General features: G+C 37.2%; 1 protein-coding gene across 2 annotated transcripts; it reads left to right on the forward strand.

The window, feature by feature from the left end:
• The first annotated feature begins 336 nt into the window (after positions 1-336).
• Positions 337-27,921, forward strand: LOC130559576 (cytochrome c oxidase assembly protein COX15 homolog). Of its 2 annotated transcripts, none has more exons than XM_057342737.1 (6): positions 337-634; positions 14,486-14,653; positions 14,732-14,813; positions 21,008-21,162; positions 24,412-24,525; positions 25,527-27,921. In XM_057342737.1, exons 1-6 carry the CDS (start codon positions 449-451, stop codon positions 25,656-25,658), a joined length of 837 nt encoding a protein of 278 aa, XP_057198720.1. In that variant the 5' UTR covers positions 337-448; the 3' UTR covers positions 25,659-27,921. The 2 variants fall into 2 exon arrangements, with proteins under 2 accessions (XP_057198720.1, XP_057198721.1); XM_057342738.1 differs by having other exon boundaries at positions 21,008-21,064.
• Positions 27,922-27,925: the final 4 nt, after the last annotated feature.

A 27,925-nucleotide genomic window follows, 5' to 3' on the forward strand; every position in this document is an offset into this window, starting at 1 on the left:
AGTCATTGGTGCTTGATGATGACTGTAACACGTTCAAAGTAAGGAAGGAAGGAGGCGGGAACCGGCGAACGATAACCAAAACTTTAATAAAATAAACAAAGCATAAACCAAACTAAAGGGCCGGCAGCCACCTCATGGTCGACTGCCGGCTACACAAACATAACTAAAACACATACAATGTCCAGGCCTGGTCCTCTCTCGTCGTACCTTCCTGTCGCTCCCCCTCTTATGCTTCCGGAGCTCCTCCGTGAGAGATCGTGTCGTTCCCTCGCGGCTCTCGTCCCGCCTCCCTCGTCACAATGACTAAAGTAGTCAAACCTGTTCATTAGAAGGGCCTGTCCCAATTCTTTTGTCCATATAGTATATGTTGAGTAAATTACAGGATGTACTGTATAAAGTGTTTGAGGACATGGACATTGATATCACAAAGTAATTTCTTTTTCTCAGCATGAATCATGACATGACTTTGACAGAGTTTAAGTTTATCTTCTACATGGAGTGGGGACATCGTATGTGGGGTCGGCTGGTGGGATTAGTTTACATCATTCCTACTGCATATTTCTGGAGAAGAGGATACTTCACACGGTCAATGAAGGCTCGTGTTTTGGGCCTGTGTGGCTTTGTCTTCTTTCAGGTAACATGTTTAGTAAAGTGCAAACAAGAACTTTATTGCCTTTGTTGTAAAATTTTGCAGAAAAGTGCTAGAAATGGTTACATGAAATGGCTTATTTAAACATGACCTTATGTAACTATAAGATAGAAGTGATGTTCAAATTAGATTATATTTGATGATTGATGATTAATGATTAAACCAGATTGCATGTTCATCCTGTTTGAACTTTGTGTCTTTCCCTAAAACTGATGTCCCAAAATGTTCTGAGCACGGTCTGGAATGTTCACAGTTACGTTTCCATCTAAGTCTTTTACGTTTACCTTCTAAAGAATTCCATTATCTGTCCTGCAGTGGAAAATGAAACCATGCCTCTACCTGCTTTCCTGAATCGGGACGAGTGGTTCAGCGCAATCAAATCAAATCAAATTTTATTTATAAAGCACTTTTATAAAACAACAATTGTTTTCCAAAGTGCTGTACAAGCATGATGAAAATAAAAATGGATAACACAAAGTATACAAAAAACAATGAAAGTAACGGACATAAACTTCGAACAAGTACAAAAAACAGCTCTTATCGGAGTTAAAAGCCGAGGTATAAAAGTAAGTTTTAAGACTGGATTTAAAAACAGTAAGTGATTGGGCCTGCCTGATATATAGAGGCAAAGGCCTGGTCACCCCTGCTTTATAGCCTTGTACGAGGTACAACCAAGAGTAATTGGTCAGCAGATCTAAGTGCTCTCACTGGATTATGCAGAATAATTCAATCAGAAAGTTACTTTGGTGCAAATCCGTTTAAAGACTTATAAACTGAAACCAATAACTTAAAATCAATTCTAAAACCAACGGGAAGCCAATGGAGAGATGCCAATACTGGAGAAATATATTCATGCTGGCGCGTCCTAGTTAACAAGCGAGCAGCAGCATTTTGCACCATCTGCAAACGTTTGAGGTCAGCCTGATTTATACCTACATTAATTTGTTTGTTCGTTTTAAAATTACAGAAGGAGCACATAAATTCCCCGAGGCGGACTGAAAAACTTATCAGACAAATAAGATCTAAACCACTCCAACGCTGTCCCTCTAACTCCAACACAATGCTCTAATCTAGAAAGCAGGATATTATGGTCTACCTGTGTCAAATGCAGCCGTAAGATCCAGGAGCATGAGGATGGCATAATCAGTCAGTGGCTAATAAAAAATAATTAAAAACTTTCAATAGGGCAGTTTCTGTACTATGGAGTGATTTAAAACCAGACTGAAACACTTCTTGCAAACCATGTTGACTTAAAAATGATTGCAATTGTGTAAAAACAACCTTCTCTAACATTTTAGATAGGATTGGTAGCTTTGAGATTATCAAGAATCGAGGTATCCAAGTTTGACTTCTTAGTCAATGGTTCCACTATAGCATGTTTAGAATTTAGGGGTACAACTCCTGAGGCAAGGCTGCTATTTATGATTTCCTGAATTTTTGGTCAAAGGGTTTCGAATTTTTTTTAAAAAAACGAGAAGGAATGATATCTAAGCTAGGGATGCACCAAAACGAAAATTCTTGGCCGAAGCTGAACAAGATGTGAAACACTTGGACCGAAGGCCGAATAATACCGATCACCGAACATGTTTTTTTGCATTTCTTCTATTTATTAAGCCATTTCACTATTGCACAAACTGAATAGTCAAAATGTGCTTTTTATAATTTGTCTTGCTTTTCAATAAAATACAATACAACTTAATATAAAATTGAGCAAAACAAAGTAAATTCAAACAAAAAATTGAGCCCTCTCCCTTCATGAATAGCCTATATTAATTAGGCCTATAACTGACTGCTAAAAGAATGTAAGTTACTCTGTACCCCTACAACAAAACAGTTCATTAAAAACTGTCATTCCACATTAGGCCTATAAACTAAAAATACGAATAAACTCAACTCAACTCAACTTTATTTATAAAGCGCTTTTACAATTTTCATTGTTACAAAGCAGCTGTACATGAGACATATTGACTATAAGCAAAATAATTAAAGTTGTACCTGCAAAAACAAGAAAAGGTTGAAAATGCACACGTACTAACACACATAGACATAGAGACACACACACACACACGGATGCGCACGCACACATACATGAGACATATTGACTATAAGCAAAATAATTAAAGTTGTACCTGCAAAAACAAGAAAAGGTTGAAAATGCACACGTACTAACACACATAGACATAGAGACACACACACACACACGGATGCGCACGCACACACACATGAGACATATTGACTATAAGCAAAATAATTAAAGTTGTACCTGCAAAAACAAGAAAAGGTTGAAAATGCACACGTACTAACACACATAGACATAGAGACACACACACNGACATCAAGAATCAGTGTATGAATCTCAATAAAGGTGACAATTAAATGAAATGCTTCATGCTGCAATGCAATGCAACAGAGTTGACCTGTTTATCTGAACATTTTGTTTATTGTCTCCATTGTTTAGATATGTTGATTATTGATGTCTGTGTGTGTGGTCAGTGTGTCATAGATTCATTTTTATTTGGACAGTCGTTTATACGTTCCCCCTGTTATCTGATTGCCACAACACTGCTGGAACACATGATGCAGTATCACACAACATTGGTACCTTGAGGCTTGAGGAAGTTACAACTGAGGTCAACAAAAACCAATCAACTTCACCAGATGTCACACTGTCGTCTTTTCACACTATATCAAAAAATAGCCACCAAACATTTATGTAAGTCAAGGGTCAAGAGCCGAACTGAAGCAAACATTGATCACCATAATGGTGACTTTAGATGAAAACATTTAAACCTCTGTTAATTGTCAATGAGAGCTTTTGTAGATGACAGAAATAAAGTGAAAGTGGTGTCTGTAATAAGTGAAGACTAAACTAAAGGAACTAAAGGAAACACTAAACACTATTATGGTGATTTCTTATTGATCGTGTTTTCTTCAGTGATTGTGTTTGTTAACAGCAGGTGTTCATCATTAATGATCAATCATCACTTCATTATCTCATTAACTTGTTCATGTGTTCAATAGGGAGACATCTAAAATATTCTGTCAGGGGGGCCCTGAGGACTGGAGTTGGGAACCACTGTGCTTACACCACTGCCTAACCAAAATGACATGATCCCCATTGCATAACACCTCTGCGAAGATTCGACTGTGACATTGATAGTCGAATCAGGCTCCTCCTATCGAAGCATCAAATTTTCGACTATTCGGGGTCACCCCTATTTAAAATACAAAATATGATTTATTATTTTAATCCTTAACATGCACATGGCCCATGGGCGGGTTAACACACTATTTGTTTTGTGGAAAGTAATTTATTTGTATGTCACCATCATGGTGATCAGTATTTCCTTGAGTTGGGCTCTTGACTTTTCAAATGGTGTTGGTTGTTAAAATAAACGTTATCTAATAGCTTGATTCACTGCTTCCATCTGGGTTGTGGAATATGCTGCTGTTGCAGAAAGAACATTATAATGTAATTTTATTGTCATGATTCCCAGCAAGCATTGCTGCATGATGTTTTCTGTCATTTACTGTTGAGATTCATGAACTGATTCTTGATGTCCGTGTGATTTTAAACACTGCTGTAGATTAAGTTTTTATTTGCACAGATATTTCTAGAGCAGTGTTTCCCAACCCCAGTCCTCAGTGCACACCTTCCAGAATGTTTTAGATGTGTCTCTCTATATATGAAACACATGATTCAGCTCCTCAGAATGTATGAAATGTCTCCATAATGAACAGACTGTGCAACTGATTCAACTCATCAGCTTGTTAGAGTGCACCAATGAATCAGAGAGCGATGGCAAGAGCAACAAGTTCAAATGTTGCTTTCGCAAACTGCATATATTAGCACTACCGTTCCCTCGTCATGGTAAAACATAAGGAGTGTGTATGTAACGTGCAACTTATTGCCAGGAAGAAAGATGCTCCACGTCGGTGGCAAGTAATTATATGAAGCACCGCACATCGTCACATGCCGCCACAAAATTAGTAGCTGAGACCTTGTCCTTAGCGGTTTCAAGTGTTTTCCAAATGCTTCCTATCCACACTGAAACTTGCTGAAAACATATTCATCCATGCTGTGCAGTAAATTATATGACGCTACAGCCTGTGTGGGCGTTTGTTTATTTTCTGCCTTTATGTCACGGCAATGTGAAGCAAAGCACAAAGCACAAAGCACAGAGACTTTTTTTTTAAATAGGTGGTGAAAGTGGTACTATCCTCGCGCTCCGCTGTCAAACAATAACTGTCTCCTAAAATGCAATCTAATGAATGCACGAACGAACATTCTTCTATCATACTGGAAAGCGGTCAAAACATTAAGAACACTTCTTGTTATTAAACTGTTTACTTTTGTAATTAATTGGCCAGTGTTAAATGAACACTGCTGGGTTTTTTCTTTCTGTCTTTGTTGCAATTCTTCTTTTATCTTTTCTGTAGCATACTTCTCTTCTCTCATGTCCTGCTTTAATTCCCTTACTTCCTTATGCAATCTGTCCATTGACTCTGTTATATCACTCAAGTCAACATCTACTTCTCCACTAGCTATTTCCACTACCACTTGCTGTTGGGTTGGCTCATACGGAGGAGGATGGCTTAAATCTGGGTATAATGAATGGGGACGGGTTTTCTCAGGAGGCGGAGCTGATGGGTTAGTCTGAGCGCTTCCTGTATTCTCTTTCTTTCTCTCTCTGGCTGCTGAGCTGTTCACTTCCCCTTTCTTCTCACTTCCTGTAGTCTTTTGCGAGCTGAGTGCTGTGGCTGTTAAAGCTACTCTAGTCCACATCCTTAATTTCTTTTTTAGATTATCTTCTTCACTACCGTGTTTTCCCGCACTATACCACTTAACCTTATCTTTCTCTTCAATATGTCTCCGTAACTTACTATGTGCTTTCTTCTCCATTTCTCTGATTGTTGGTGCTATAGGAATCATCACCTTTTCTGCACTTTCCCATCCACAATCATCACACAATGCTACCCAACACTTATCAATTTCCTTCTGTCTTTTCTTTCTATCTTCAGGTTCAGCTTGTGCCAATAACATATCTGTAACATTTTGCCACTGCACTGTTACTGGTGGACACCCGTATTCATCACACTCTTTCTGGAATTCCGCCATTTTATACACAAATTCTATTCACAGTTTGTAAAAATTATACAGTATCTATTTTCACACAGTTAAGTCACTTTTCACATTAATTTTCACTTCAGCAATTGCATTTGCCTTTTCAAAACATTCAAACATATAACAAACAATTTTGGAATATTCCTTTATGAGTTCCCAGACTCAAAGGGAGTTATTTCACCCTGGCCTTTTTCGTCCCAGACGCGAATACCACAACGCAGTTTATGAGTTCCAAACTCAAAGGGATGTAATTCCCTGGCCTATTTTTCGTCCCAGACGCGAATACCACAACGCAGTTTATGAGTCCCAGACTCAAAGGATATTAATTTATCCTGGACTTTTTCGTCCCAGACGCGATTACCACAACGCAACTTATGAGTCCCAGACTCAAAGGGATTTATTACCCTCTCTACGGGGGACTCTAACCACCCGATTTAATATTTTACTCTTTCAAATCTGATTTTTCAAAAACTTCTTTTTTCTATTTATTTCAACTTCCTCAGAATGTTCATCAAATTCAACACAACAATTTAGGTATGTTCAATAGCAGAATTTTGATTAAACAGGCTTCTGCTTACCTTTTTATGTTGGTCGACCTGTGTGTTGACTGAGTCCGTTCTGATCTCTCTCGCCAAAAGGCACACAATTAGCACTATCTCTCTAAATCACGTCGGGGTCACCAATTGTTGGACTTTAAAGGCAGTCCTGCATGTTCAAAAATTTGAAAGAGACTTTCTCCAATATCGATAGAAGTTTATTATCAGATGTAAAAAGGATAACAAAGCTTTGGGTTGTCAGACGCTCTCCTCACTCCACCACAAGCCAACAACCCAATTATTCAAAAACACACATATTTATTCAGTATTTGACGTCGTTCTCATCTTCTGACTCCTCCTTTTCTCTTTGGAGTATTGCTCCTTGCAACCAATCACCGTGAACCAGTTTATCTGACTCCGTCCTTTTTTCTTAGTTCCTGCAAAACAACATCTTCTCACAACACATGTTTTACATCCTGTGGTCAGTCGCTAGTTTTGAGGAATGTTCTCTAGAGACAGTTTCTTTTGGGGAGTGTTCCCTAGAGACAGTTTCTTGTGGCCGGACAACATACCAACATTCTTAACATTCTTTTAGTAAAAAGAAAACACTCAATCATCTAATGCTTTTAATTATGTAGCGTTGTTTCTTAATCCTATGATTCATTAAAACACATCACAACTCATGATTATACTTAAAACATATGCAGTGGATTGATTCATAACATTTCTTTTCTGTGTGACTCTTTTGTGTGTGTGTGTGTGGACTTAGTTAACAATTTATGGTTCCAACCCCCACTTATCCTGTCTCACTCCGCTTGCCACAGTAACTTTTCACTGAGTAAAATAGCAAGCACATGATAAAAGCACACAGCTTAATGATTTAATGAAAGAAAACACTTATTGATTATATTGATAATTAAATCATACTTTTATCTGAAAAATATTCCCACAAGCTACAAGTCGTATGGTGTATAATCTGTCACAAATCTATATAGGACATTTTAATGACTGTAAATGTAAAATGCTTTATATAACACATAAATATTGCTGCTGTAGGAGAAAGATCACTTAAATCAGTCTGGAGAAACAATTACATGCCCAAAAATTAACGCTGTCACTAAGATACATCTAGATNGTCTATATGTGTCCACACTATAGGGTGTTAAAGTAACACTGAAAGCAGTGATTGAAGATATTGATGATGATTGATCATTAATGATGAACACCTGCTGTTAACAAACACAATCACTGAAGAACACATCAACATGAACAGGTTGATTTTGGGGTCACCATTATGGTGAACAGTGTTTCCTTTAGTTAAGGTCTTAGCCTTGGACTATTGATGTATTCTTTTACAACAGCTTTTTCGTGGTGGTTTACTTATGTTTGGACTTTAAAGGCAGTCCTGCATGTTCAAAAATTTGAAAGAGACGTTTCTCCAAAACGTATATAGAAGTTTATTTATCAGATGTAAAAAGTAACAAAGCTTTGGGTTGTCAGATCGCTCTCCTCACTCCACCACAAGCCAACAACCCAAGATTATTCAAAAACACACATATTTATTCAGTATTTGACGTCGTTCTCATCTTCTGACTCCTCCTTTTTCTCTTGGAGTATTGCTCCTTGGCAACCAATCACCGTGAACCAGTTTATCTGACTCCGTCCTTTTTTCTTAGTTCCTGCAAAACAACATCTTCTCACAACACATGTTTTACATCCTGTGGTCAGTCGCTAGTTTTGAGGAATGTTCTCTAGAGACAGTTTCTTTTGGGGAGTGTTCCCTAGAGACAGTTTCTTGTGGCCGGACAACATACCAACATTCTTAACATTCTTTTAGTAAAAAGAAAACACTCAATCATCTAATGCTTTTAATTATGTAGCGTTGTTTCTTAATCCTATGATTCATTAAAACACATCACAACTCATGATTATACTTAAAACATATGCAGTGGATTGATTCATAACATTTCTTTTCTAGTGTGACTCTTTGTGTGTGTGTGTGTGTTTGACTTAGTTAGAATTTATGGTTCCAACCCCCACTTATCCTGTCTCACTCCGCTTGCCACAGTAACTTTTCACTGAGTAAAATAGCAAGCACATGATAAAAGCACACAGCTTAATGATTTAATGAAAGAAAACACTTATTGATTATATTGATAATTAAATCATACTTTTAACTGAAAAAATATTCCCACAATTCCCTCTCTTGACCTCGTAAGAGGTCACACATCATCTTCTCCTTCATCTTCTGCTAGATCACTTGATAACAAAGGCATACTGTATGGGGGTGGAGATTCTTTCTTTTCAATATATTTATCTTGTTGCTGCTGTATTCACCCTCTCTAGTAATGCCTTGTTATCTTTACAAAATCAACACTTCTTAAAAACTTAATACCCTAAAACTTGTAAGAAAACATTCTTAAAAATACACTTTTTAAACCTGAAAAAATGAAAAATATTGAAAAACACTCAAAATCACACAATAATAAAACTTGGTTATAAGGAATAAATGGTTATTTGTATGTTCACGTCCGTAAACATTTCACTCAGAATCTTTTGCACTTTCTTGAAGTCTAGTTTATCTAGACCACACCCTAGCCGGGGTACTGAGATACTTTTACTCTATTAGCCACACACCAATCTCTCATGTGTTTTAGGCTTTCTGTGAAACAGTCATATGTTGGTAAATCAGTACATTGTTCTTTAGTTATTAGGTGAAAAATAATTCTGCCATCTTCTTCTTTAGTTACTGCACATTCACCTGGTTGTTTGTTTTGGTCAATTACTTTCTCTGTACCATATCGCCGTTTGAACTGTTTAGCTATACCTGCTCCGTATGCACAGTCAGCATTTACACAATGGGCCAATGGTTCTGTGTGTGGGCTTGTGAAAATGTCGCCTGTTTTGTGTATAATTTGGAGCTGTTGGTGTTGTCCAGTGGCAATTTCAGTGTCTGTTTTACCGTGACTCTGTGTATCCTCCCTCTCTTGGACCTGAGTCCTCAGGTCCAAACCAGTGTCAGCAAGAGACCTAGAAGGGGGGTCACAAGCTACACAGGATGTTAAATGGAACCAAGTATCTCCCTTTCCTTGTAGTTGCACACATTGTGAGGTGCGAGCTGTTACTCGGTGGGGTTGTGACCACCGTGGTTCATTCCACTTTCTGCGGAAAGTCCTGATCCTTACCCAGTCAGCTGTGACTGGGGTGAGTGGTTCAGCTGGAACAGGGGTTACCTGATGGGAAAAGGTTTGAATCAGAGCTGTTAGTTTATCAAAATACACAGTATGTGACAATGGTTGCACGGTGTCTTCTCTCAACGCCGTATTTGGTCCTGGTAATTGATGACCTGTAAGCATTTCAAATGGTGTAAAGCCTGAGATCCTGTTAACAGAAGAACGTATTGACATGAGAGCAATTGTTATTTCTGATATCCAGTTCAATTTTGTCTGTGCACAGATTTTAGCTAATTTCAGTTTAATCGTCAGGTTAAGGCGTTCAACCTTACCTTGGCTGGCCGCATGGTAAACTGCACCGTACGCATGAGTGAGGCCTAGAGCCTGTTCAACAATTTTCAAATGTTCATTTTTGAAATGGCTACCATTGTCAGATCTGATACGTCGTGGGAACCCATAGTGTGGAATGTAATGGTTGATTAGACACTTTATCACGGCCGTACTGTCCTCTCGGCCGACAGGATACGCTTCAGGCCAACCAGTGAAATAATCAACAATCACCAAAACATAGCGTTTACCATGTACTTTTGTGATCATGTCTGTGAAATCAATCACAATCTCTTCCCCTGGGCCTGATGTCAAAGGAAATGAACCTTTCTTTGGTTTGATGCTGGGTTTCATTGTGTTCCTGACAGATACAACAACTTGTGACATCAACACTCTTCATATAAACCTCAATGATGGTGACAAGCAAGGGAATTATTTAGCTGAACGATCAACTGCAATGCATGCTGGGAGTCATAGAGGAGTTTTGTACTATGATGTTACCCAGAATGCATTGCTGCATGAAGCTTTCTGTTGATTGTCACCATTATTGAGATTCATTCACTCAACTTTTGTTCCCTTCAACATTTCTACACAGAGTCAAAAGAAAAACTAAAGCTCAGTAAAACCTTTTCAGCATAATGTTGCTGCTCTTTACCGTTTACCAATATCATCTTTTGGCTTCTTTTTACTTTGCATTCGCTGTAATAAAGGTATCCATAAAGCAGAATATTACTACTGAAGGAAACACTAAACACTATCAGGGTGACTTCTTGTCGTTCATGTTTTCTTCAGTGATTGTGTTTGTTAACAGCAGGTGTTCATCATTAATGATCAATCATCACCTAATTAATCACTTCATTATCTTCAACACTGCTTCAGTGTTACTTTAACACCCTATAGTGTGGACACATATAGACACCCAGTAGTGTTCATTTAACACTGGCACATTTGCTGTGTAGTAGTGTGCAGTATGTCTAGCTGTTGTGAAGTTGATGTCTTTAGAAGCATCATTCATTTTTAGACTTATTTGTTGACCAGTTGTGGTCTGTGCAATAAATAGCAAAAGCGCTGAACTATTGTTTTCATTCTTCCAGTATGCATTACTGTACAGTGTGGCTACAGTCTTTTTTTTCCTGTTCTTGTTCACTTCTTCAGTGGACTCTGATCATGAACAGCAGGTGTCATCACTAAAGATCAATTATCACTTGTAAAGTCAACTCAATTGATTCATTAACTGCATGAATAAATTAACATTTCACACCAGAAAGACTCTGTTTCAGTGTACATTTGTACACCCGTAACTACGGACTCATATATACACCAGGGTGTACATTTTTACACCAGGGACTTTGCTGTAATGATAATATTTACTAATGATATATAAAATATTGAATTTAAGAGGTGTCTCTCACATTGACCTACAGCAACATTAAAATAGTATAGATAAGTGTACAATGTTTTATACAGATAATTTATTCAATTTAGATTCCATTTCTTTTGTTTACCTTATTTAATATTGGGGGCATCCAAGTTATTTGACATATTTGAACATGTTTTAAAAGGTAACGCATTGGTTACATTCCCTGGTAATTAGTTACTTTATAAGTTGACAAATCAACCTCGGTGGTGCGGTGGTTGGGAAATATATATTATTATAAAAATAATATTGATATTATTATATTTGCGTGTAGCAACCACATGAAGAGTGGAAGAGAAATATAGACCTTATTTAAATACTTGAAATTGTTAAATAGTTAAATACTTGAAATTGAAATCTGATATCTGAAATAAATGAGGATGAAACATCCATCCATGTTTAATGCGCAAATCCATCAGTGAAGCGGCACACTACAGCATATGAAAAATTTAAATAAACATCAGTAAATGATGAAAACTTAAATGATATAAGAAAGTTAAATATGAAATAAAAAAGCTCTTGTTGCAGTGACAACTTCAGTCAGTCGCCGTGCAGGCCCACGCTCGAACGCACCAACGGAAACGTATGCCAATTATTTCTGTTAATGTAAAATCTTTTCAATAAAACCATCCACAACTGAAAGGCTACAAATAGCAATCCTTATCGCAACTGTCATATTTATTACACTTATATTTGTCACAGTGACGTGCGCTACCGCCGGTGGCAGTTCATGTAAAGTTACCGACCGGTAAAGACGCTTTCATTCGGAAATTTACTTCCATGCGGCAAGTCCCGTGCTGTGTCTTTCTCTGACACTTTAAAATGCTCCACGCACACACACGCACTGACAAAATTTTTGCGGCAGTAATAAAGTGCACGCGTCTCTCTCTCTCTCTCTCTCTCTCTCTCTCTCTCTGCGCTGGTTGCTGCTTGATCGTATCACGAGTCATGTTCGGTAAAATTTATTTGCCATTTCACATATTCACATTTCCGGTGGCCGAACATTCGGTGCATCCCTAATCTAAGCAACAGGTAGATGATTTCATTTTTGCTACAATGTCTCGCAAAAAAGAGAGAGACACGGGCTCAAACTGGTTAAAAACAGCAGAGCACATGGTAGTGATAGATGAATCAACAGGTGGAGAAGAGATATGTGCTCTAATAACAGCAACCTTGTCAACAAAGAAATTCAAAAAGTTTTCACACATCTCATGAGAGAACTCCAAACAAGTTGGTTGGGGAACATTCAAGGCTGCATTGATAGCAATGGTGGAAAGAGCTCTTTATTTTTCCTTGCAGAAGGTCTGCGTTCGCTACCATGATAAAATATTTAAAATCAATGTTTAACGTCCAATAATTTCCTCTTGAGATAAGTAGCTGCGTACACTGCAGAGAAAAAATATTTCTTCCTTCTTACTTGGTATTATTACCTAGTTTTCCAAGTTTCAAGTTTAATTTACAAACAGATCACAGGCTAAACAAAGCCTAATCCTGTATCCTGAATCCTGTAGCCTAATAAATAAGTAAAGAAAATAAATCTAACAAATAATACAATATAACATAAATGTCTGTCCACAAGCCTCAAATGTTATTGAACTCTTTTCATTCTATGAAAAGAAATAAGACGTTAAAGAGGTTTTAAAAGCAGTTAAGGACGGAACCGTTCTAATGTCAGTAACGGCAAAGGCTCTGTCCCCTCTGCTTTTTAATCCTGATCTAGGAACCAGAAGAAGATTCTGATCTCCAGATCTCAACGTATGGGATGGATTGTGGGGGTGGAGACACCCAAATTTTGAACACACTGGTCAAAAAACAATTATCACTGTGACCAAAAATACTTTTCTTATTTAAAATTGAGAAAATATTTGGGAAAGACAGTTTTTTAACATCTTCTGAACAGACAAAAAGAGACTTCAGAACAGTATGGTCACTGCATTTCAATGGCAGGTACAAAGAAAGCATATTCATTGAGAAAAGAAAAGGTCCAAGAATAGACCCCTGAGGCATACCACAGGATAAGTGCGCTATAGAGTACGCAATCAGTCACAAAAACGTCTATTTGTCAAATATGACCGAAACCATTTAAGGATTTAGCTGAGTCACCAGAGTAGGTAGCTAAATATATCATTAAGAACCTGTAGCAGTGCTAATTCTGTATAATGCATAGTTTTAAAAACAGATTTTTCATACTGTAAATACAGTTGTCACTGAGAATGGTCTGAAGTTGGTTAAACACAACTTTCTCTAGCACTTTAGAAATAAAAGGTAAAATGGAAATGGGTCAAAAATTGTTAAAACTGGAAGCATCGCGTGAAGGCCTCTTGAGGAGAGGTAGCCATTAGCCAATTTTAATTCATTAGGGACAGTACCTGAGATTAAGCCTTCATTCAGAAAAGACCAAGGGGCTCGTTTGTGAAAGTTTACATCCTTATAACATCCTTAGCGTGTGTGTACGCACAAAAGAAAGATTTTGCATACGCACAAAAGTTTTCAGATTTATAATACCAAACGTACGGCAGAACCTGCGCATAATTCACTTTATAAATCCCAGTCTTGCATACGTGTATCTCCACCCCATCTCCTCCCTGATATAACCACAAATGTATCTATTCTTTTTGTTTAATTTTTAGATGTAACTTGAGTGCTTAACTCAATGAATAAGAGTGAAATATTTAATCAAATGTTTGTATAAAAGACAAAACATGATTTAAAATGATTCTGCCTGTAATATTACTTCAATCACACCACAGTAAAGAGTGCATACAGTAGGCTATGCATGGTCCCGTAGTGGATTTGATAGTGAGACACTGCTGATTAAATATTTTGATAGAATTTTTATTTAAAGGGGTCATATGACATGGCTAAAATGAATATTATTGTTTGTTTTATATGTAATGCAATGTGTATACACGATTTAAGGTTCAAAAACGCTGTGTTTTCCACATACCGTGCATGTTTGTATCTCCTCTTTGCCCCGCCTCTCTGAAACGCGCAGATTTTTTACAAAGCTCATTGCTCTGAAAAGCGAGGTGTGCTATGATTGGCCAGTTAACCAGTGCATAGTGATTGGTCGAATACTGCAAGTGTGTGACGGAAATGTAACGCTTCTTACCATATTTGGTCATTTAAAGTCTGCTACTCTGTATCTCCTCTGCATCTGTTTTTAGTAGTCATTTAATGTAATGGCCATTTTTCACACTGAATGTTTCATGTGTTTGAGCTAAATAAACGTGTCAACTAAAATGAGTTAATGTTCAGGGTCTTCTGGGCTGGTATATGGTGAAGAGCGGTCTGGAGGAGAAGCAAGAGTCATCCGACATTCCCCGTGTCAGTCAGTACAGATTGTCAGCTCATCTGGGTTCCGCTCTTCTACTCTACTCTGCCAGTCTCTGGACAGGACTCACGCTCTTACTGCCTGCAAACAAGGTATGCTTGTGTATGTGTGTGGAGAAATGGTTTATGATGTCCTCACACATCACACTGAACCTCTTTTGTCTTCTGTAGCTTCCCGAAAGCCGGCGTTTGCTTCAGCTCAGAAGGTTTGCCAAAGGCACCGGGGCACTGGTCTTCCTCACAGCTCTGTCAGGTACGAGCCTTGACATACATAGACATGTTAGACCCATCTCTCTGATTATGTATGTTAAAGTGAAGGTGACGCACGCAGTTTCTGCAAATCTCATGTTAATCTTGAGTACCTATAGAGTTGCACTGCATACTTCATATCTCTGAAGAGTCTTTAGTTTGATCGTATTTATAAAAGACAGATGGGTAATTCCAGCGTTATGGATGTGACAATTGCAGTCAAAACTTGAAGTTTAAATTCCCAGAAATTTAATTTGTTACCAATGTATTGAACCATCTGTTTATATTTTTCTACAGCCCTAATAACAGAGTGCAGACATCAGAAAAAAATCAGTATATGCACGAGTTTTCTGTTTAAAAATAGGAAAAAATAATGCGTTATGGACGTGACAAAAAAAGACACACGTTTTTGGGAGACAGGAAGCTTTGTTGAAATTCTGTGAATTAAAATGCACAAACCAAAAGCAATAACACGCAACAAATGGAGAAGGGATGGCTCTTTATATAACATGAAATATTGATTTTGTTTTAATAAATGTGTTTGCATTCATAAGGAAAAAACAATGTTACGCCCGTGACATATCTCCGTTACGGCCGTGACAGCTCTGAAACCGGCACTTACCCGACTATGGAAAATCATGAACAAATGCTTTACAACCACAATCAGAGACTTCAAATGGATATCGGATATTGTCCTCCGACATATCAGTAGATTCGGCTGCAAAATTCATCAACTTCATACAAAACAGCCACACTGCAAATTACTGTATATGGTTTCACATACTATTAATGTGTAACCAGCGTCTGCGTTCAAGGAGACCGTGATGGAGTGGTGGCGTTTGCGCGGATAATCTCGCGTTCATTGTACTTTCAAGGATCTGCTATAGAGGTGCGCGAATATGCTCGCCTTTTTAAAGATGCGCATGGGGCGCGTTTAGAGCGCGAATATGCTCGCTTTCTGTGTACTTTTAAAGATGCGCATGCGGCGCATTTAGAGCGCGAATATGCACGCTTTCTGTGTACTTTTAAAGATGCGCGTTTAGAGCGCGAATATGCTCGCTTTCTGTGTACTTTTAAAGATGCGCATGTGGCGCATTTGGAGCGCGGATATGCTCGCTTTCTGTGTACTTTTAAAGTTGCGCATGTGGCGCGTTTGGAGCGCGGATATCGCGTTCAGTGACTGAGCAGGTCTTCCCACATGCAAATGAGTCTGAGATGCGAGATTGTCTCTCAGGACATCAAAATGAGCTCAATATTATTTTATTTTGCCAAATACCGAAGTATTAAGATCCAATTGATCCAGTTGATGGATTGATCCAATTTTCTCGAACACAGTTTACAAGCGTGATTAAATTTACTTACAAATTAGTGTGAATAAAAAGTAGATTCTATCCAAAAGCTGGAGATCTTGTATCACCTCAGAAATTGCTGCTCTTAACGACAGGGGGCGCGCACGGGAACGAAAGCGAGGGTAAATGCATCAACTAGAGAGGCTTGCCTTTTAAGGTAGGACGTAAACAATCAGATGAACGCTATTCGAATGCTGCAAGCACAATAACAGTGTGGCGATCTGTATATCCTTATGATATCGACGTTCTCATAATTTGTTATTAATTAATAGTGTTAGTAATTTATAAAATGTTATAGGACAAAATAATTTATACAAATATTATGATATTTAAAACAGATCACAACATGTCATCTGCGTCTGTGGTACATGATTCAATATTACGTGCTTAAAACTGTCACGCCCGTAACGAATTATTATGGTTGTTCAGAGCAAATAAGTGAGATGAATTGTTGTTTAAAATCATCAACATACATATTTGGCTTTGTATATTAAGTTTCAAGTTATTTGTATTTGTAATTATTATATGACATAAACTTAAACTTTAAAACGTTATGGACGTGACACAGCAGTGAGGCGTTGTGACATCCTAATTATAGCCATTATAAATTCACAAGGCAGCAATAGTAAGACAGAGTGAGTGTATTAATTTTTCAGACATGCCTTCATCTTTCTGCAAAATGCCTTTTTTAAACATAAAGTACAAAAAAAGGGAGCCTTTGATCCCTCTTCAGAAAGCATGAAAAATGGTTGGTGGAAAATGTAATTTTGGCATTGTTGTATACCTGATGTGGGTGGGAAATCAAGGCAATTTTCTTAAAATTTTTATTGAAGTACATTAATACAATATAAAGCAGGCCTAAATGGACTAATTAAAATTGATTTTGTTCTTTTAGTAGAAACTTTATTTTTTCATGGTAAGGTTGACATTTTCATGGAATTGCTCAGATACAGCTGGAAGATTATTTCCTAAAGCAGTTGAGCTCCTGGAGGCGTGCAGTAGGGATGGGCGATATTATATCGTATTGCGGCTATTCATAGAAATTCTCCCCACAATAGGAATTAGTCTTCCCGCGATATAAACGATAAATCCTAGTTGATGACGTATCTCTTTGTGATTGACAGGGTGATGTGATCGTTTCCACCCAACAATAGTTTGGAGTCGAATGTCACCATTATATTTTATATTTACAAAAATACTGTAGGTATATTTTAGCTGCCTGCTTGAGTCAGTTTCACTAACCGCGTGCGGTTCATATCCAGCATCGCCTTCTTAATAAAACATTCCTCACCAAAATGTACTTCCGTAACCCGAACAAGGCACATTAATGGGAGTGCTTTTTCTCTTGCTCTCGTTCTGATCTATGTGTTCATGTGCGCTGTCTGGGAGAAATGCCCATAAAAGAAATAAGACGACTTCCTTACGCAACGAAGATCCATGTTTAAAAAGAACTTTCCGAAACTTACATTGTTGAGGGAGTGTATTTGGCACAGAAATACTACATTATACGTCCAACTTGTTTTCAACACTTTGAACACTTTTGATGTTTTTAACATAGCATGATAAACTTCAACAGTGTAAACAACTAATAAAGCATGAAAAGAAAGCATTAGACAGAACTGTTAAGCGTTAAATATACACCACCGTTTAAACAAAAATGGATTAAAAGTTGCCATTTTTAACACTTTATGAGTCTCCATCATTCACATTTATTGAATGCATTTTCTAACATGTACTAACAATGAGCAATACATTTTACATTGATTTTTTTTTATTAACAATAAGATTAAGAAGTATTGTTCATTCAAGATGCATTTGCTAACAGTGCTACTGATGTCATAGATTTGTCATAGATAGTTGCAACCTCTCTTTCATGCTTTGTCGTCACAAGAGCGCATTGTTTTGTACTTGATGACTGCACCGCTCATGCAGTACACTCTGACTTGAACCCTCATCTACAATAAAGACTACTGCTCAAGGAAATCCAAGTCTCTTGGTCTTCACTGGAAAAGCGTCTACAACAATTACTTTTACTTTCCCAAACTGTCATTAAAAATGACTTACAATAAGGCTAGAGGATGCTTATCTTGTTACAATGATTGTGGATTTAATAGCTAACAAACTAGGGCTGTCAATAGACAAAAAAGTTTGCTTGCGATTAATCGCACCCTTTTCGTGCGATTAACTGCGATTAATCGCACACATATAGTGAAATTAAATATACACTATTTATTTTGTTTAACATGTTTATTTTAGTGCTGTCAATCGATTATAAAAATTAACTAACTAATCACACACAGCTTTTATGTTTTTAAATATATGTTTACATTCTAATAATTTCATATTTTATCTCCAAATGAATGTAGAAACAACACATTTCTTTAACGGCATCATTTTATGAATGAAAGCTAACAAGCCAACACTAATATTGTTGGATTGGCAACTGATGTCTTTATTAAACATATTATTTTTTCTACTAATCAAACAGGTAGGAAATATAAATACAATTCTCAAACACTTTACAGTCTTTACTGCTAAATACATGAAATACAGAAGAATTCTCACTAAAGCTACAAAATCACATTGATTTCTTCTTTTCTTTTGTTTCTTTGATTAACATTAGTGACAGTAGTCACAGCAGCACATTTAAGAACGAGGCCCCTTTAAGAGATGCCGCTCTAAGCAGGTCTAATGCGCTTCCTATTTTCACTACTCTTTCGTTCATTTAAGACTTTATTTAACTCTATTTAACTCGTTGAAGACTCGTTTTTTTTTTCATTCAAGCATGAAGGGAAAGTTAATACTGGTGCGCTGTCTGACAGATTCTGACGCAGCCTTTAGCCCATGTATACACCTGACGGGACCGCTGTCGTGTTGCGTTGAGCGGTGATCCACAGCCAGAAGCTGTCAATCTATACTGGACGTGTCAATACAACCATTTCAAATCCCGCCTAAATAGTTTAAAGGCCTTTATATGAATAAGAGTGTGATTTTATAATGTAACGCTAGACAAAAAAACGGATGTTGTATTAATGCCGTTAAATGTTTTTAATGCGTTAATCTGAAAAAATTAATCTCATGAGTTAACGCATTAACGTTGACAGCCCTATAACAAACATAATAAATGTATTACTTCTTGCAATGAACAAAAACCTCAATATGCAGAATATGTAAGAGTGAAAAAAAATTGTTTGGTTACATGTCCTACATTGGAATGAATCACATACGCGTGCTTATCCACAATGACAGTTTTTCTTGACGTGGTTCTTTATCTAGAATTACGACATCGTCATGAAATTCATTTCCTCTACCATAATTATATTTTCAAAGGAGGCAAAGTTTACTTGATTAGGAAACTGTGGGTGGGTAATATTAACTGAGGGCAAGAATATTTTTTACAGTGTATAATCCAGTGGTTTCCCGTGTTTAAGCAACTAGTTCATGACCAATATTAACAAACATTTTGGAGCTGTAATATATAGTTAAAAGTAGGGCTGTCAGCTTTAACGTGTTAACGCATGCGATACATTTTTTTAAAATATTTAGTGCAATTAACGCAGCATCCGTTTGTTTTGTCATCCTTTGTCTAGTGTTACATAATATAAGACACACTCTTATTCATGGCTTTTAAAGCACTTAAGCGTGATTTGAAACAGTTCAGTGTAGATAGACAGCTTCTAGCAGTCTGGTGTAAGTTATACAGTCACAGGCTAAAGGCTGCGTCAGTGAATCTCTGTCAGACAGCACAGCATCAGTATTAAGTTCTCTTTCGGGGTGTACGAAAATCACACAAGATTATGCATAAATGCCCTTTTGTCTAGCATTTTCTTAAACACAGATTTCAACGTGTTAAATCAAATCTTAAATGAATGCAAAGAGTTTTGAAAATGGGAGAGGCGTCAGATCTGCGTAGAGAGACAGCTCTTAAAGGGGCCGCATTCTTAAACCTGCTGCTGTGACTCCTGTCACTAATGTTAGTCAAACAACAAAAGAAAAGAGAAATTCAATGCGTTTAATTTAGCTTTAATCAGAATTCTTCTGTATTTAATTTAGAATTTAGCATTAAGTTTTTGAGAACTTCATTCAATTTCTGTAAATTTCCTACCTGTTTGCAGTGTTGGGTGTAACTAGTTACTAAGTAATTAGTTACTGTAATTTAATTACTTTCCCCTTGAAAAAGTAAAGTAAGGGATTACTCTTATTTTTTCTGTAATTTAATTACAGTTACTTGTGGTGTAATTAAACTAAATACTTTGTGTAATATGTGTGTGTGCAGAAGAATAATTTACATCAAAATTCAAAGTCTAACTTTAATATCCGTGCTTTAATGTATAATTCTCACATTTGTAATTAATAATAATACTTTATGTAGTTTTATATTATTTATTTGAATTAAGTAAAAGAGCCGTTTCATGTCTATCTTTGAATCTCTTAACTAATCAAGGTTGATGTAGGATATAGAAAGTAATAAGTAATTAAATACTTTTTGAAGAGAGTAACTTGTACAGTAATCTAATTACATTATTGAATGTGTAATTAGTAACTAGTAATTAATTACTTTTTCAGAGTAACTTACCCAACACTGCCTGTTAGACATGAAAGCTCTCAATTATACTGTTGAATTGCTATAATTAATGTTAAAATAAATAAAAAATAATCCATTTAATAGAGACATTAGTTGCAGTACTTATATCAGAATGTTGGCTTTCAATATAAGTTTTTTTTTTTTTTAATGATGTTGTTAAATAAATCTGTTGTTTATACATTAATTTGGAAATTAAATGTGAAATTATAAGAATTTAATGTGCGATTAATCGTGACTAATCACAGAAAAAAATGTCTTTTGTAGGTGCGTTCGTGGCTGGACTGGATGCAGGGTTGGTGTATAACTCCTTTCCAAAAATGGGTGAGCGTTGGATCCCTGATGATCTTCTGGCGTTTTCCCCAACCATTAAGAATGTGTTTGAAAATCCTACAACTGTACAGTTTGACCACCGTTGTCTGGTAAGAGATGCACACGGACACTGAAATGTGTCAGTTTTGACATGATGACGCGCTGGAATAACAACAATAGTTCCTTATGAAGCCCCCACACTGCACGCTTTCATTCGCGCTGCGAGAAAACAATGGGTTTCAAAATCCAACTCTAACACATGATTTAGCTTTATTTCTTTTCAAATGAACTGAATGTACTATCCACCTTATTTGAAAACGCAGTTTCATTAAAACAATGTTGTGGAAGCACATTATTAAAAAATCGTAATGGTTAATATTTATGCACACCCGTGGTGGGAGGATGATATAAAGAAGAGGTCTGACAAATCACATGAAGACATGTTCATTTATTTTGTGTCATTGCTTGGAGTTTGCAGGTCTTCAATGCACAATTAAAAAAGCACTGAGGCTTATCAGTACCTGCAGTATATGGATTTATTAAGACAACGATGGTAAAATATCATATTATTAAGATAAACATTTAATAATAAAGAAGGCATATACATGTAAGCAAATGAGCCCATAAACACAATGCGTTTGTTTAATTACATGTTAAGCAATGCCTTCTTATAGGAAGCTTGTTTCCTACTCTTCTTGAAAGTGCTTGAAAGTATTTGAATTTCTGACATATGAATTCAAGGACTGGAAAGTATTTGAAAACAGACATAGGTACTTGAAAGTGCTTAAATTAAACAAACTAGATTTTGTTAGTTGCAGCGCTGTTAAAAATATTGGTTAGTGTTGCCGAAGCCAGAACAAAAAAATTTTTTTTTTTTTGGGGAAAGCTGGAAGAACTTAAAAAAAGAGGCTCTGAGCGGATAAATCGTGATCATGTGCAGTACTGCGTAAATCAGTCAGAGGCGTGGAGTTATTTAACTCGCTCAATGCCAGAGAAGTGCAAATTCAACGATGCTTGAGTTATAATAAAAATATGGTTTTTAAGTTAAGATGTGGAGTACACCAGCAGGTTATGCATCAAGCAAAACGGTTAAGATCATCGTATACAGTCAAACATATGTTGTATTGTTGTAACATAATTTATTTACAACAGCTAAATAAGTTTCTTTTCAGCTACGTTCATTTCAAGAATAATTTCATTAGTTATCATTATTCTTGTCAGTAAATGTGCCTTGATCATTCTTGTCAGTAAATGTGCCTTAAGAGTTTGAATCGTTTTTAGGATGTTAAGAAACACTGAAATGCTAGCTAGATAGCATTGGTTTAGCGAAAACAAAAACATGCTCCCAGCAGTGTTATCTGTTGCAGTAATGAACTTTTGCTGTGTGTTTGGGTGGAGGTTTGGCTATTTGAGCTTGCTGTGTCTGAAGTTGCTCAGTCATTTTTTATCACCAGTAGGCTGATAGTACCAGTACACAACAGCCAATGCAAGTCTACCATTCAATATTAATGTTTATTAATATTGTTTATTGTTTTATACTGTTGTATGTGGTCTACTTATGACGTTCGCGTGGTTTTTACATTCAAAAACATCAAAATCAATAAGTAATAGGCTATTTTCTACCCGGGTTTTGAGGCTGACTCGACAAATGATCGTTTTGAATGGGCGTTCCGCCATGAAGGCTTGGAAGTAAACACCCACTGCTATGATTGGATAGCAGTTTGCATAGTAAACTTAGTTGGAGCCTTCTGTGAATTTGGTTAGACACGTAATGTTAGGTTACACATTCGCCCTATTCGCACAGGATTAGTATTATCTGGGAACCTCGTGTGATTTATAAATGACCTCCCCACATCTGTATTTCATGTGGCGCATTCGCATGGGATGATTTTACTCAAATTTACGGACTTATTTCCCGGATGTGATGGCAAGGCTTTGCGTATAGTGTGTATAGCCTATAGTTGTATGGTGTTTAATGATATATGACTGTACCTGTCAACATTTGAGACCCGTGATTGCGAACCGGACAAAAGATCTCTGCGATCGCGGGTCTCAAATGAAACGAGAGTTTCCATGAGAAATAACAAATGGGAGACTCCCGGTAATTTATGGATATGACCCAGCACCCGAAATAATACCAAAACACTTCAAAACAGCCTCCATTATTCGCAAACGGTGGATAAAACCTTGAAAAATGATATATGAGCTCTCCAAATCACAGAGATTCCGATTCGCAAGGGATTAAGATCACAGACAACCTCTGCAATTATTACAAATGACTAACATTACAGGTCCACATGTAATACTAACTTAATCCCGTGGTTTTATCAAGCGATCTCTAACAAAGCAATCGTGACGCATAGTACAAAAATGTTTTACTCACGTAAGATTGCTGCGCCATTCCTATCGGATCCAATATTGACGGCACAGACAGCACTGCTTTTTAATTTTAGTCTCTCCGCAAATCCAGCGTCGACCTGTGCCTTGTTCACGAAGGAATCCTCGGAGACATGAAACGATCAAACGCTCCATGTTTTTCCCACATGAGCTGGAACGTCTTTAAAAATAAACTTTAACCCCGCATTCCTAATATTGGAATCTGAAGGAAGGTTATGCAGCGACTGTATTCTTCCACAACCAGGGATGGCACAATATTTAGCTATCTTTAATTGCATATTTGTTTATTGCTTGCTAGCTCTATCTGGGCGGGGCTAGAGAAGTAGTCGCTGATATTCTTTCTGTGGAGGCGGTGTTCAACCTATAGGTGCATTCCAGAACCTGCCGTTCGCTGGGTCAATAACAGCTGTAATCTCAGCAACAACGGCATTTTCAGTTCTGACACTTACATGATGTTCGCTTGAATACGATTCCCTCTTATACTGTATAACAAAAGCTTGGGTTAAAATTGTGGTTTTGATTCATGGCATCTTTAAAATTAAAATGAGAATAGGAATAGAATAGTTCTTGTGTTCTGTGTTCTGTTTTAATTCTACTTCAACATTGGGTTGTTTATTTGGGGGGTCTGTTTCTCATTTCATAAAAAAGTGTTCCCCATGAAAACCAAATGCCCCTTTATTCGGTACAGTATGTTCTGGCAATGGCCATAAACCACCTGATCTGTTGTACAGTATCTCTGTCTGAGTCGACGGAACTGACTGTAACAACTTGAATGTTGGATCATGTAATCAAAATCAAACAGAGAGAAACTATATCATGAAAACAGCATACGGCGCATTCAGAAAAGAGAATCTAAAACCAGTATTTGCATTTATAGAGAACACCTTTCTTTCTTCTGTATGTTTTTTTGAGAAAGAGAGCGAGATCGAAAGGTCTGATTGTGTTTTATTGTGTTTGCGCAGGGCATCAGCACGCTGACGGCCATCACAGGACTCTATCTCTTCTCCAGACGAATGTTTTTACCCAGAAGGACGAGGATTGCCATCGGCTGTCTCACAGCTATGGCTTACACACAGGTGAAGAGCTCAAAATCAATTCAATAATGTGCTGCCATTAATGCCGTAATAATGAATCATTATCTTTATTTAAAGCCCATGTTGTTGTTTTTTTAAAAGGGATATTTCACCCAAAAATGAAGTGAGTTTACTCTACCTCACGTCATCCCAGATTTACATGACTTGTTTTCTCCAGCTGAACATAAACACAGATATAAAGCATGCCATCGCTTGACTACGCCAAAAAGCACATCCATCCATCATTAAACAGAAAGTTCACATAGATGTGCTGGTAATTTTGCAGGTATAAATTCACTCACCCTCAGGCCATCCAATTCCAATCCATCATTTTTGGGTGAACTGTCCCTTTAAAGGAACAGTGTGGTATTTTTAGGAGGGTCTATTGACAGAAATGCAATATAACATACATAACTATGTGTTCAGAGGTGTATAAAGACCTTACGTTATGAAGCGTTATGTTTAACCTTAGAATGAGCTATTTCTGTCTACTGACAGAGCGGGTCTGCTTGCATAGAATGTTGTTGACATGTCGCCATGTTGTTTCTACGGTAGCCCTAAAAGGACAAACTGCTATACAGAACACGTTTCCTAAATGCGTTATCTCCTTTGGCAAAGAAACAAAAACATGACGACATCTTAGTCCTGTGTCAGCCACCGTAGTGATTTTGAAATGGTGGGGGGAGCAAGTCGTTGGTGGCAGTTCGCAACCTCGCCACTTGATGTTGCAAAATTCCATGACTGGTTTTTTAATACTTTAAACTTAGCAAAATTCAAACCGAAAACCATAACAAACACATGTGCCAAAATTAGATATAGCATCACGTCTATAACACATCGGTAATGTGATTTTTACATGAACTGAGCAAATTATTTACTGTATATCATTCCAAAAAATGTTGAATAACTACTACCCCTCCAAAAAATATATGTTTGCGATAAGTAAGTGACATGTAATATAGATTTTCACAGCTGTGGTGTTGATGAAATGTTTGTGTTGTCAGGTGGTTCTTGGCATCAGTACACTGCTGTTTTATGTGCCCACCTCGTTGGCAGCCACACACCAGTCGGGATCTGTGGCGCTGCTCACCTTTGCCATCTTTGTTTTGGCTGAGCTGCGTAAAGTGGTCAAGTAGATATCATACAAATATTATGCTGTACAGTGTGGCGTCTCCTTATTTGTTTGTTTGTATGTATGTATGTATGGGTGGGTGGATATAATAGACCCAATTGTTGCAAATTTACATAATTGTATTTTGCAGTTACATGAAAATAATTATGTTCCAGTGTCTTTTGTTCAACATTCATAATAAATCAAAATGACAATGGATGTTTTATGCTGTTTTTTGTTGTATGATGATTGTATTGTTAGTCACATGCCACCTCAGACTATTGATAAATGTGTATTTTATAAGAAACAGTTGAGGATCGTTTTATGTCATCATCACGAGGCAACAAACTGTGTCACAAGTTCACAGTTGAAAGAGTTCTTAACTGTTTTTGTTATTCTTTTAAGCAAAATGGCTTCAGATATTAAGTGTTGTTTTCTGAAAAAAAAGTTAATGCGGTCAAGACCAAGCAGCTTAGGCTGGTTTATGCTGTTATTTATTATTATTTACTTGGTCCCCATTGACTTCTATTGTATGAACACAAAACCAATGCAAAGGACAAACGGTTTTCTCTTACCAACATTCTTCAAAATCTCTTTTGTGTTTTGCAGAAGAAATAAAGTCATACAGGTTTGAAATGGGTGAGGGGATAGTTTTCATAATTGTCTCACTCTACTACTGTTACCATCTGCATGCATGTATGTATATGTACTGTATATTAGTGTGTTTGTGGGTGTGTACAGATGAAACAGTATAAAAAATACATCTTTAAATTGAAATGGTAATGTAACACAGTGTAGCTATTATTAGGTATTTTAGGGCAACGGTAGGCTATACTCTATATACACTATAGGTTTTTCCTGCATAGAGAAATTGGAGGCGGCCGTCTCCGTCAAATGTCGTGCGGCCTCAGGCTCTCGCCAAAATTATGTTGTGAGTCTTCACAAGAAACGCTGCATGCATTTAACTGTCATTTGTAACTGCAGTTGCGGTATTACGCCACAGTAGACGCGCTGTTTCGTTATCAGCACACTGAGTATGGCGTTATTATAATGACAAATGTCGCGAGCGCATTATTACAAGGCGAGAGCGCATTCTTGTCATACGAGCGCGCGAATCTCTCCGCTCGCACGCCGATTTCCTTTGCTCGTGCACAAAACTGGACGCGCGCTTTCAATTATACGCTGCTCTCTTATGAATTTTCTCTCCTCTCGCTCAGTGAGCGTGTGCGCACTCAAAATGCGTGCCGTGCGTCCACGAATCCTTTGGTACTCTTGCTCTCGAGAGGTCCTCCTGTGTGTTCCAGGCATTATAGGCTGTCAAAAGTAGTCAACCAATCAGGGATAGGCTTCCACGTCGGGCCAATGAAAACGCGACCTCTTAACTACAGTAGGCCTAATTGTTAAAAATGCTTGATGAAAAGAGTTGTTTTTCGTGTTCTTTTCTACAAAAGTGTCATGTTAATGTGTAATTCTTGTAAAATAGTACATTGTAAATTGCTGAGTTTCATTCTTATAAAATCTTTTAATATATAAACCTTTTAATGAGTGGATTCTTGCGTGTGGGTAGGTGGGTGGATGGGGGGCACCATGAGGTCTTAATACGCCTCTGGATCCACCACGTTCTCAGGTAACAATTTTAATATATTTGATGCAACATTATTAATCAAATGTATATTATAAATGAACGGTAAGGGAGCGTTTGGTATATTGCATAGAAGTTCAGTTTTATGCCCTGAACTTCTGGAACACTGAATGCAGAACACTTACAGTGTCTGTCTGCAAACGCATTAAATGCATAACCAAATAGGTATAGAATATTATATGATATTTCCAAATGCTCCAGTGCTATTATTGTTTTGATATGTACCGTTACTTGTAGTAAATATTATTTTAGAATAAAGCTAACTTAAGACACCAATCTAAATTGTTCGGTAATCAATTTAGTACTATTTTGACAATATTATGTTTAGTGTAGGACATGCATGAGGACCACATGAACTTGAGGGTGTTGGCCTGTTTTGTCTGAATAACATGGTAGTTAAACTGATGTTTATATGTAGCCTACAAAGCATCCTAATGCCCCGTTCATTTCTAATACACATTTGACTAATAATGTTGCATCAAATATATTAATATTGTTACCTGAGAACGTGGTGGATCCATCTTGCTTCGTTGAAAACGTCGAGTCACTTTCAACCAATAAGATGCCATGTAAGAGGTCGCGTTTTCATTGGCCCGCCGTGGAAGCCTATCCCTGATTGGTTGACTACTTTTGACAGCCTATAATGCCTG

This window comes from Triplophysa rosa, linkage group LG9, assembly GCF_024868665.1.
Source record: "Triplophysa rosa linkage group LG9, Trosa_1v2, whole genome shotgun sequence".
Classification (NCBI taxonomy): domain Eukaryota; kingdom Metazoa; phylum Chordata; class Actinopteri; order Cypriniformes; family Nemacheilidae; genus Triplophysa; species Triplophysa rosa.

Coding starts and splice junctions, on each gene's coding strand:
- LOC130559576 (XM_057342737.1), top strand. CDS start 449: ATGAATCATGACATGACTTTGACAGAGTTTAAGTTTATCTTCTACATG. Junction 635..14,485: donor GTGGCTTTGTCTTCTTTCAG/GTAACATGTTTA, acceptor GTTAATGTTCAG/GGTCTTCTGGGCTGGTATAT. Junction 21,163..24,411: donor AGTTTGACCACCGTTGTCTG/GTAAGAGATGCA, acceptor GTGTTTGCGCAG/GGCATCAGCACGCTGACGGC.